The sequence below is a fragment of the Varanus komodoensis genome, unplaced genomic scaffold, assembly GCF_004798865.1.
Source record: "Varanus komodoensis strain SLA01 unplaced genomic scaffold, ASM479886v1 scaffold29_1, whole genome shotgun sequence".
NCBI lineage: Eukaryota > Metazoa > Chordata > Lepidosauria > Squamata > Varanidae > Varanus > Varanus komodoensis.
Genome location: NW_025335759.1, coordinates 7,177,867 through 7,190,099, shown reverse-complemented (window position 1 = coordinate 7,190,099; position 12,233 = coordinate 7,177,867). Strand labels below are relative to the sequence as shown.

Sequence of the window (12,233 nt, the reverse complement as noted above, 5' to 3'; positions counted from 1 at the left end):
TGTTCTGAAAAGCTTGTAGGCAGTCTAAAATAGCAGCGAGCTCTTCCTTTGGCCATGTGGGCATGGATGCGGATTTTCCAGCTGAAGGGAATGTTGCACATCTTGGGGCAGAGGTTAGGGAATAAGCTCTACTATGTAAGGCTAGAAAATGTGACCTTGTTTTGGCATCCAAACCATTAGGAAGCTGAAATGGATCTACTTTTCTCCAGGCTTTCAGCGTCTGTCATTGTCTGCTTGGAGTGTTGCGGCAGTAGCTTAATTGCCCTCCCTTGTATTATGTTTGGCTTTGTGTTCAGCTGTAGCCCACATTCCCTGCGTGCCGCCCAGGCTCTCCGGAAAGGCCAGGGCATCAAGTAGCAACCTTCATGAGAGGCCTGTGAGTGGTCACTGAGAGCTGCTCTGCTCGGCTTTGCATCCGGCTGGGCAGATGCTCTGGAGAAGTGAAGAAATGACTTGGCCTTTGTTGGCTCCATCGAGGTGTTAACAAAAGAAATGGGATGGTCCTTTGGGGAGGGGACTGCTGCTCAGCAATAGAGCACCTGTCTGAGACATGGGACATCCCAGGTGCCGCTTCTGGAGTCCTTGCTTAAAAGGTGTGAGCACCAGCAGGAGGAGAAGATGCAGAACCTTGCAGCTCTGTTGCCAGCCAGAGCACAAGGCTTGCCTTCTCTAACCAGGTAACCTGCACATAGGTCAGATTGCAATGCACACCATTTGCATCTGTGCTGCAGTTTGGGGATGATGGGAGTTGTGGAGGCTGCGCCATTGGCGAATCGAGTAAAGTCCTGCAAGCCACCCACTTGACCCGAGTGGGTGGTTGGCTATCTTCTTTCCGTGCTAAGCAAAGACTTTGTTTTATGTTGGTTATCGGGAGTCACGGTCTGATAACCAGAAGAAAGGTTAAGTGCAGTGCCTAGGACTTACTCAGAGCTTTGGTCACACTTGGGGTTTATTCATTAATCTTGCAGGACAGTTGCTGAACACTTCCTGTCAGTTATGGCCTCAGTTCTCCAACCACTGCAGTCCAGCTGCTTCCTGCCGATTTTGGGGCCGAGGGGAGTTGCAAAGGGCTCCTGGAACTTGCAATTGATGGGGATTATATGTGTTTGTTCACTGGCTTGGCTGTATGAAGCCTGCTTCTTTTTAGTCACAGGCATGCAGAATTTCTGTGCATGCAAAAAAGCAAGTAGGGAATAATGTTGCCTTTCTCCCGAGGTGTCACCCGCTGGCAAAGCTGTACAATGAAATGCTGGGAGGGTTTTTGTGGGCAGCTGTCCTGTTTATGTTTCCTATTTATTCGAGATGCAGATATTGATAGCTTTTGTATGCAGTACAAGATTGTTCCTTTGTGGAGACCTTCTTAACTTTGTGTAAGCTTAGTAAAATTACAGAGCCTTGTGGGGTTGACGGTGGTTATAAATGCATTTATTGGAGAGGGGAATGTGGAAGCTTGCAGTATGGGAATGCTGCTTGTTCCTGGCCCTGATTGGCTGGGGCATTGTTGTTTCCTGTTGGGAATCTTGCAGTGAGTGGGAGCTTTTGTCAAAGTGAATTTATCTAACTGCATTCTCATGGTGAATGATTGACAGGTGACCCAGTCATCTTGCACTGTGGCATTGGAGATGCTAATTATGGCATCTTAAGATAGTTCATCTTCAGTCTCTCATCTTTTGCTGCCCTCAAGAACAAGGAAACATTTTCCACGTGTCAAAAGTAGGGCAAAGCCATTTCCACTAATGCTTATTGCTTTGAGAAACCACAGTTAAGATATTTTGGGCTTTCTTCCTGTCCCTTGACCCTTTTATGCACACGTGCACAGGCAGAAATGCACTTGACCTTCATGCATTTTTATCCTACAGTCTACTTCCGATTTCCACAGTTGTCATAGGTTGGCACCAAGAATGTTCTTACTGTTTGCAGTTGCTGAAAATTCCCTAGCATCCCACCCCATACCTTTTTTCCAAACTACAGTTCCCACAATTCTCCGAGCAGAGGGAATGCATTTTCCTGGGCTATAGATATGGCCTTTGAATGAACTGTAATAAAACCCTCAATCCACTTAACAAAAAGCTGCCATGCAGTGTGTGTGAGACAGTCATACTGAACTAACCTATCACCGAATTATGGACTGTATTTGACTATAACCTTCCCTCTGACTCCCTGCATGTGGTGTGTTTTGATCTGGATTATGGGAGCTGACTTGTTTTGCTCCTGCAGGGCTGTTAGATGGATAATCCTGCCTTTGAGTGGGTGTTAGTGACCTTCTCATCCCTTCCAGACACCAAATCCTGGGCTTGCCCTCGCATGGAACTATTCTCTTGCCCTGAGGCAACAGGGAATTTTTTAAAATGAACCTTCAGGTTGATAAAAGAAGGTGTGCGAGTTGGAAACTGCAATTCGTATATGGAGCTGCTGAAAAGCAGAACTTGAACTATTCACAGATATAGCCAGGACGTTAATACAATTTCGATGGCACAAGTGTCTGTATTCTAGCACCGTATTCTGCAAACAAGCCTGTGGAAGTGATTCCTTTGGTTGACTTGTTTGTAAAGCTGCTTTCCACACAGCTATTTATTTTATGTTATTCCTATTACTTGTGTCTCTGTCTTCCATGCTTTGGCAAAAATGTTCCCACCTGACCACTTGGGAGATGATTCTTCCTAACTGCAGGTGACCAGGTGAGGGATTACTTGAGTTCTATGCAAACTGTCATTTCAGGCAGCATTGGAAAGGTACATGGGCTGGTACTTACTCCAAACCAGAATGCACTTTGTATGTTGTACACGACCTGCCAACAGGGTCCAAAGGTCCACAAACTCCAGGGTTAGTTTGTTGCAGACTTTTTTGACTTTGGAGTAAAGGAAGAGGCCCTTGCAAACATTGGTTTTCAGTTAATTAAACAAATGTTTCTGCTGTGATTTTCTTCTATGGAAATTGTTTCTCTCAGTCTCAGAGCTTCTGTACTAAGCCTCTGCATGGCAGGTAGAAATCCAATGTTCTTGATTACGGCATGTCTTTGCAAGGTGACCTGTTGAATTTCTGCCTGTAATGTGACAAAGAGACCCAGTTGCTCATCCAGGAAAAAGGGTAGCAATCTTCCACTGGAATGTCGGTTATGTAACTTACCCTGGATCCTTGCCATGAATGCCTTAAAAGGGTTTGCTCAAACTTTGGGGTGTCTGAGTCACAGGGCAGGGGTGTTATCATGGTTGTGTTGTGAACTGGGGCAAATGTTGTTTGTATTTCCCAAGCTATGCAAATGTTCGTTACTTATTTTTGGAGATTAGTCATATACTTTTGTGCACACACATGTCTATCTGTTTCCCACCCCATGGGTTTTAGCTCTTGATTCTGCTTGGCTGAGATCTGGATAACAACCTTACCGGACAAGCAACAGAAAGCTTTTATTTTTACTTTGCCTGCTGGATCCCCTCCCTCCTTTTTAAAATCACTTTTCACTTTTGAATGTTTTCCCATTCCCCTGCTTGTTGTGGGTTATGGCACTCAAGGTGCCTCTGATCCTTTTATTAGTGGTGTCTAGTGTAGTGTATTGTAGTGATTAGACCTCCCATCCAGAAGTATTAGATTGCAAACCCTGCCCTTCCCAGCCATCATGGAATGATGGGGTTGTGGCACCCGGTGGGGGAAAGCTGGCCTAGTCAGATCCCTTCTTTGCATTTATGTCCCATGGGTAACCTAAGGGGAGGCAGTCTCTCTCAGCCTAACCTATCTCACAGGGCTGATGTAAAGATAAAATAAAGAGAGAGAGACCTTTGGATCACTCCGAGATCCTTACAGGAAGGACAGGATATGCTAATAATAATGTTGTTGTTTTTCATTGTCATTGTCTGCACCTGCCTAGTCCCTTCCCTCCGGTTATGATTGCAGTGTCTTAAATAGCTTCCCCTTGCAGTTGCAAATGCCCAAATATTCCAGGCTGCTGAGCTGCGTATATTGCTCAGGTGCAGCTTGCTGATCAGTCAGCCCTCATCAGGCACTGGTGGTGGGCCAGTGGGAGGGTCAGCTGCAGGGACACTTTGCTGCCGCCCCTCCCACTTGGTCGGTGCCCAGATCTGTAGGCGAAGGAAGGCTCCTCTTCCGGAGTCCTTGCTTCCTCTTCTGGAGTCCTTGCTTCCTCTTTGCCCAGGCTTTAGGCTGTGACTGAGGCTGCAAGGTGCTGCTTTCAGAAGGTATACAACATGCAGCTCAGGAGTTTCCAGATTTACACAGAAGCAGATCTCTATGTTCAGTGGGCTTACTCTGCAGCAAGTTTGTAGAGAGTTGGTGGTGGGGGGGGACAACCCACAACTGGCAAAACTGGTGGAGAGTTCATTCACAGGCTGGAGTTCACAGAGGGAGTGGTTGCAAGTTCTCCAAACAACAACAGCATGTGTGGGACACCAAGAGCAAGTTTTTTAAAAATAAAAATGACAGCTAGCCTGGATCCCTGCCTTTCAATCTGGTTTCATGTGCTCAATTTTTTATAATTTTAACTGTTCAAAAGAGGCGAGTACAGACCAAATGGTACAGCTCAGTAGGAACAGCAGTTCATGGTTCTTCCGAGCATATGTTTCCGTGTGCTGTCCAGTTCTTTGATTTTTCCATGGTCTGGAGTACTGGTGTGGATCATACGGCAGCTGGGTCTGTGGTGGAGTAGGGAGTCCTAAGAGAATATGCCGCAGAACAGCGGTCCGCCTTACAGAGCTGGCTGTGGTTAGCTGTGGGGCTGTTCACATGACCTGTCAGTCCACTGTGGGTTATTTAACCCACACTGAGGCCGCAGTGCATGCTGTTTCTCTTTTGGAACCTCCATTCAGGGATTTTCCTTGCTGTGTAAACTCAGCAAGCATGGGTTTTGCAAGAGTTAACAACCCACATGTAACCCGTGGCCTATTTTAGGGTAAAGTGGGATGTATTTAGCCCTCACATAACTAATGTTCGCCAGAGTGATGCATCAGGACAAACCCAAGTGGGGGTTGCACATGCAAACAGGCAGCTTCTCGCACTGTGGGTCATCGGTTCATTGTGAGTGAAATAACTGTGTTGGCTTAACCTGGGCTAGGCAGGCTTTCGATCTCACCTGGCAAAACAGTTCTTGTGTTTTGCGTTGGAGAACTTAAGGTTATTCACTTCGTATCCAGGGATTGTCTGCACTGGCAATGTGTTTCCCACTGGGGGATCTCCAAACTACTATGCTAGGATTTCTAGTCCTAATGACTTTAAACCCTGACTAAGAGCCTTAAAAGAGCGTGGGACCCGCTATTGGGCACAGCAGGAGTAAACTAAGAGCAAAATACAACACGGCAAACTGCAGTGAGCTTTGTTATTTAAGCACTGCTCTGACTTTTGAGACATTTGAAGGGGTGTACCCCGCAAGACTAATTTTCTGCAAGGAAACCATGCCTAGCAGGAGGGAGGGCTTAGTGCGTCTTGTGTTTTTCCCAGTGTCTCACTGTATAGTTAATTTGTATGCTCGGTTTGCATGTATTGATAAAGATTCCTGGGAAGCAACAGGGAAGGGAATTGAGGGAATTTGTCCTCAAATCTGCTAAACAGCATTCAAGCTGAGCTGTCACTTTGTCATGCTAATAAAACAGTAGTGTAGCTACTGTAAAAGTTAACACAACCAACCCAAGGCATTTTCAGACTGGAATTAATTTGCTTTTCATGTTATACACAGTCTTTATACACCAAACTTCTTAAATCTCTCCAGTACTAAGTGACCTATTCAGACATGTTGTCTCTCTTACAAAAGAATGTTGCATTTTTATGGAGTTATTTTTGCATACATAATTTATTTTGCATGGTAAGCTGCACAGGCTGCATTCAAAAAGTGGGAATGGGACACAATAAATAATCAACATTGTGAAGTTGCAAAGCTCAGTGTTCCAGTAGATTTGTTCGGAACTTGATTTCCTTCCGGCACTACCACGCAGCTTCAAATGGATGCAGCTCAGAATATTTTGGAAAAGTCCACATCTTTTTCTTATAGCGCACTGTCTTACCAGTGATTCATGCCACAATGAGTATAAGAGCCTTGGGCACCTTTTAAAAAGAAGATCAAATTTATTGCAGCATAATTCTGGAGAGATTGGTGTGTTACCTATTACACCAACCTCAAAGAAGATTGCTTTGTGACCACAATAAATCTGCTAGTCTTTAAGGCTTTACAGTACTCTGTATATGTGTGTAATTATGTTGTATGCAGTCTTCCCAACATGGTGCCCCCAGATTTTTTACAGTTCACCTCCCATAAGCCTCCACAGCCAGTATGTCCAGTGGTCAGGAATGCTGGGAGCTGTAATTCAGAACATCTGGAGAGTATAGGATAGGCGGCTCTCCCAGATGTGCACAGCTGTGCCTTTGGAATGGAAATGCCGAGGATCTCTTGTGCAGCAGCTCCCATTCTTTTGAATGAGGCTTTTGCAGGAAAATTCATGTAGAGGAAAGATTTCTTCTCTGCTGAGGGTAGGTTTTGGCTGAAAGTTGCACTTACAAATTTGCTATAAGGATTATAAGTAAATAATGCACATGAAGTGCATTGAACACTTGAAAGAGCTGTACAAACAAATGTTTAGGATTATTATTGACCTGTGTACAACCCCCCATTCAACCCCCATTCTAAAATAGTCTTTCTCCCAAATGGCTGTGGATGCTGCAGAACACCCATCACTAGACCGTGGGCTGCTACAGAGTCCCAAAGATAGCAAGCCGTTCTCCAGGATCTCCTCCGTCTCTAGTTCATGAGTCATCAACAGTCAACATTATAGTGAGCCATAAGATAACACACTCTGGTAGGTTCTCCCCATTCCCTCTTGTACTGGGAGGGATTCCCTTGTAGTGCTGGGCATCCTATTAAGCAGTATGAAGATGCTGTCTCTGGCGGTGATTCGGGGTATCATGAGAGGCCTGCAAATTGTTCATTATTAGATACAAGAGTTCTTGTATCTTTTACTTTCAGGGGCCACATGAGGGAACTGAAAATGATTGAGGCTCACCAGTAGCCAAATAATAATGCAGAATCAGAGTCTGCCACCAAATGAGCTGACAATTACTGATTTCAGTTTATATTGACATCTCATCCCTCTTTGGAAACAGCTCAGTCCTTTGCCATAGCTATATCCTTGTATCAGAAAGGTCTGTAGTACCAGGTGAAGAGAGACGGAATAGTGTCATGCTTAAGAGTTTGGGACTGGGACTCGGGCGATCCTAGTGCCAGTCCCTGCTCAGCCATGGAGCCAACTAGGTGACTTTGGGCCAGCCTCAGACTCTCAGCCCAACCTACCTCACAGGGTTGTTGTTGTGAGGATAAGATTGAGAAGAGGAGAATGATGCAAGCTGTCTTGAGTTTATTGAAAGGAAATAATACAATAAATGGAATAGAAAATAAATGAATATATTAATAATAGTGAGGCTTTTGGAGGAATGGCTGGATATATATAAATAAGGAAGACCCTCTGGGTAGATTATGGGCACTTTCACAAAATGGCTGTCATGGGTGGATTACTAATTCATAAAATGGCTACCTTGGCTGGTCATAAAACATTAGTTTCCTGGAAGGTGAACTGGTAAGATTAAAGAAAAGTGCCTTAGTCAAGAACAAGAGCTCCAAAGTACAAGTGTTCTTTTGAACCCAAATGAGATGGGTCTGGAAGGCAACATGGCAATTTCCCACTTAAAAATTGAAGGAATAAAATTAAAATCAGGAAGAACAGGTGAACTTGGGCTGTTTCCCATCTCCCAGCCTCCCTCACAGGGTTGTTGTGAGGATAACGTGTGCGGGAGACCTATGTATGTTGCCCGGAGCTTCCTGGTAGAAATGGTGGGACATCAGTGTAAATAAATTGAAAAATGGGAGCCATGCCAGAGAAACACTGAAGGGGAACTTCTTTTGCAGGCTGCATCCCCATTCAGGGCAAGACAGGGTGAGGCTGAAGCAGCAGTTTTTCAGTATTATGAAATGCTTAGTTATTTAGTTAATTTAATGTGATTTTATTTTTGTTACCGGAAAAATGGGGAGAGATTTTGGCCTCTGGTGCCAAAATGAATTAACTGGCTTATGACACTGTACACCTTGACATGTACATGATTCATTTGCTGCTCTACCTTGGGGCAGACAGAAAAAATCATTTTTAGAACAGCAGAGTGGAGGAGGGAGGAGCATTTCTGGGTATTAAGACAGGAAAAAGGCCCACAATTTCCAGTTTATCTAAATATGCATAAGATAATTCCCTCAGGCATTAACCCTTTTGGGGCTTGCTCTTACTTGGGACTTGTCTTGGCTAACTACCTCCTGTGGCTAGTGTGAGGGCCAGTGGCAGAGAACGTCGTACTCCCTAGATGGTTTGGACTGCAGCTCCCCTAAGTGCCTGTTGGTATGGCTAATGGTCAAGGATTATGGAAGTTGTAGTCAAAAGCATCTGCAGGGTACTAGATTGCTAAAACTGGTTGGCAGACTAGTTGCAGGAAGAAGCAATTAATGTAATACTGTAAGCTCAGTTTTATGCGGGCCTCAAAAGAGAGGGGTTATAAGTTTCAAACCAGCAGAGTAGCCTCCTTTTTTATATTGTTGGCATTTGAGCTGATGGAAAAGTGTTTCCTAACTCTTAGAATCATAGAATAGTAGAACTGGAAGGGGCCATGAAGGCCACCGGGTCCACCCCACCGCTGTGGCACGACCCCACATGGCACCATCCCACTCGGATGGCTGTGCAGTTCCTTCTTGAATGCCTCCAGTGTGGGAGAGCCCCCCACCTCCCTGGGCAGCTGGTCCCACTGTCGTGTTGCTCTGACAGTGAGGAAGCGCTTCCTGATGTCCAGCCTGAATCCGGGTTGTCAAAGCTTGAATTGATTATTCCATGTCCTCTTGTTGTTGGGTTCAAGAGTTAGAGTTGCTTAGATTGGTTTTTTTTTTTAACGGTTATAACTCCTTGATCCCAACAACAAGATTTGAGACTGTAATTTGCAAAACATTCTATAGGTAGCGAGAGTACACATGCAATAACCACCTTCAAATAGAAGTTTTTTAATTAAAAATTGCAGTTCACTTTGATGGTATCTACTCTCCTTGGTTGACTTTGTACCTCTGTATGGCAGGGCAGCGATCCAGGTGATAAAACTCCCCCTTGTAAAGGGCTTCCTGCAGCTGCCAGCTCACCTACCTGTGGCACACCCGCCAGGATTACAGCTTGCTGAGTCACCCTTGGGATGTTGGTATATTTAACCCTTAATAAGGACTTTAAGCACCTGCTTGATGGTGGAAGGTCCCTCCCTGAAAGCCTGGAGACCTGCTGCTGTCTGTATTGACACCTTTGTCTAGACCAGGGGCCCCGGCATCCTGCTGCTTCGGATCTTGAACCCCTTGCTGCAGCCAGGCTCCAATGTCATCTCCTTCATCTGAATGTTAAAAGCTGCACTTGACTGTTTATCTGCTAATCAGTCAGTAAACACACCTATATCTCCTGCACAGCCATGCAGATTAACTGAGCCCCTGCCCACCACCATAGGCCAGCCATGGATAAATCTGAAGAAAAATTTCTGAAGAAAACCAAACGTTTAATGATACATGGGTAGATTCATTTGCTTTTACTGCTGACAAACTTATGGGGTTTGCTGTTTAATGCATGCAGCCCTTTAGCACCGACTTTGACTCTTCAGGAAGCTGTTCTCCTATTCAAATTATATGAAAGGAGTCCTATTAGTTTATAATGTAAGATTAAAAATAACAGTTTTTAGTGACTGAACAAGAGCTGCAGCTAAATCATAATGAAGATACACATAGCATTAAGTTAAAAACCGATATATGCAGTGTTATCTTCATTTTAGATGTCAAAAGGGTTTTGTGGCTCCCGGTGTTTTTTTTTGTGTGGGAAACTGCTCCAAATGGCTTTTTGAGTATTAAAGGTTGGCGACCTCTGGTCTAGACCAACTAAGGGTCAGATTAAGTGAAGGCTACTTCCTCTGTTTCTAAACAGCAAGGGATGAGCTTGGGTTTCATACTGAGCTGGCATCTTAACGGATCACTCCAAAGGGACATCACTTGCTGTTCAAAATATAGATTCTCTTTGCACATTTCTTGATACGGTCCTGGGCAGTGTAAGCACTGGCTGAATAGTGAGGGCACAGTGTGCAGAATTTGTGCTTAGGCAGATAGAGTAAGGCTGGGGAGACTCGTGTCCACAGCCTGACTCAGCCATGAAGCGTACTGGGTGATCTTAGGAGAGCTGCTACTTCTTAGTCATCCTTATTGGGAGGATAGAATGGAGGAGAGAGTCATGTAAACAGTCCTACGCTCCTTGGAGGGAAAGCGGAGATGGAACTGAAATCTTCTTCTCTGTTCTGGGAGAGCCCAGTACCCAAAGACCATGCACCGATACGCACAACCCTGTAGCCCCCAATTTCTCCTCCAACAGCCGTGGATTTTTCCTGTAACAGCAGGAAGATAAGAAAATTGTATGTGCATGTGGGAGGGGTGAAATAGCTGTGCCCAGCTTCCTGTGCCTGTTCTCCAGCCCTCCTTTCCACCTGGATACCCCCTTTCCTGGGGAGGCAACAGGGCACGTCTGTACAGGACCTGTTGCATAGGGCAGGGATGTGGACCCTCCTGCCCATGGGCCAAATTCAGCCCGTCTCAGTCTCAAGTTAATCCACAGCTCCTTAGAAGGGAGTGGGGCTGGAGAGCTTGTGAGCTGCCCTTCAGTCAGCCTGGGCTGGTGAATGCTGCATGAAGCTGCAGTCTTGGGTCCCTTGTCTTAGCAGAGATGACTCCTCCGAGTTTGGGCTACTGGGTCTTTCTTCCTGCAGAGAGAGGCATGCAGGTGCACTGAAAGCTGAAATGTGCTAGATATTCTTGGAGCTTAACAGGAGAGGAAGCCTCCTGGAGGCATCCCTTTCTCTGGGTTTGTTCTGGGCACCAATCTTGTGTTTCAGGTTTGGTCTCGCATGCCTGGCACTCTGCTCCTCTCCTCCCTTTTCTCTATTCCCCTTTGAGGTTCCTGTTATGAGCAATACTAGAAGGGAAAACAAAACAAAAACCATTCCGTTTTAGGAAAAGGGCTCAGTTCATTTCTGTGCGACTAGATCAGTCTTTCTCAAATGTCATATAAACTGATTCCATTCCATTCTCAGCCCCACCACCCCTTTTCAGTGTATGTGGGGACCTCTCAAGTGTCCATCAGCATTTCAGACCCATTGAACGTGGGCATCCTTCACTGACACCTTCCTCTTGCCTGTGGATGGTATCATTTTGGCTACATCAGGAGCCACTTCCAGAAAACAGACTCTTTTAGCATATGGGGTGACGGAGTGCACTCCCTGTGCAAGTTAAGGCATGGCCAGTGACTTCCTCAGAGATCTAAACAGGCAAGCTTGTCCGTATGTGTTTGTGTGAGCCCATAGTAACCACCCAATTATGTTTCTTCATTACGTTCTTACAGTATACAGGTGGTGGTGGTGGTGGTTGCTTTAGAATGGCTTCAGGTATACATTGTTGTGAGGTCGGTCCTTTCCAACATAGAAGCTTGGTTGTGTAGCACGGCACCAAAGTTTCTGGCTTACTAAACGACAGTGCACACGAGCAGCGCAAACCCTGCTTGGTGGGTAAACAAACCAAGCAGGGATATCTTGGTATGATGTTAAAACCTGAGATTATGGCTTATGCTGAAACAAGTCAGATTTCATATACTCAAACAAGCTGAGATCTGTAAGACAACTTCAAACCTGGAACTGTCGTCTGATTATGAATCCTGCCTTGTTTGGGTTTGGAAGTCATGTGCGGTTCTCCCAGCTTGGTCTGTTCACCCTCTCACATGCGGGGGGCTAAGCGGGAATGTGCTGGCTGCATGCGCCACTCTAATGTTACGAAGCTCCAGATTCTCTCTTTGTGCTGGAAGCTCCGGCTTCTCTTTTTGTGCTAACAGAACCAGTGCATATCTTAGCAATGGCGCTTTGGATAAAAGCGCTTAAGGTGTGGAGTCTTTCTGACCTTTAGATGCACATTTAAACATCAAGCATTGCTTAAGAGATTGCTATTGTTTTCATTGAGGGATGGCAGTTCTGGAAATGTTGCTGATGGGATCTTTGGCTCTCGTTCTTTGCAGAATGGACAAGCTGCTCCAGAAGAAAGAAAAGAAGCTCTGTCGAAGGTAGGATTCCAAACACGCAGCTTTTCCTGATATTAACTCCGCATTTTTCTCCTATGGTATATAACTGTGTTTTGCGCTTCTAATTTATTT

At 45.3% G+C, this 12,233-nt stretch overlaps 1 protein-coding gene across 1 annotated transcript in view; it reads left to right on the top strand.

Annotated features, from left to right (window-relative positions):
• The window catches only part of RPS6KA1 (ribosomal protein S6 kinase A1), an 87,531-nt gene that overhangs the window by 4,649 nt on the left and 70,649 nt on the right, over positions 1 to 12,233 (top strand). The window contains exon 2 of the mRNA XM_044435003.1: positions 12,099 to 12,143. Within this exon, the coding sequence (XP_044290938.1) occupies positions 12,099 to 12,143 (45 nt within the window). The remainder of the gene's footprint in view (positions 1 to 12,098; positions 12,144 to 12,233) is intronic.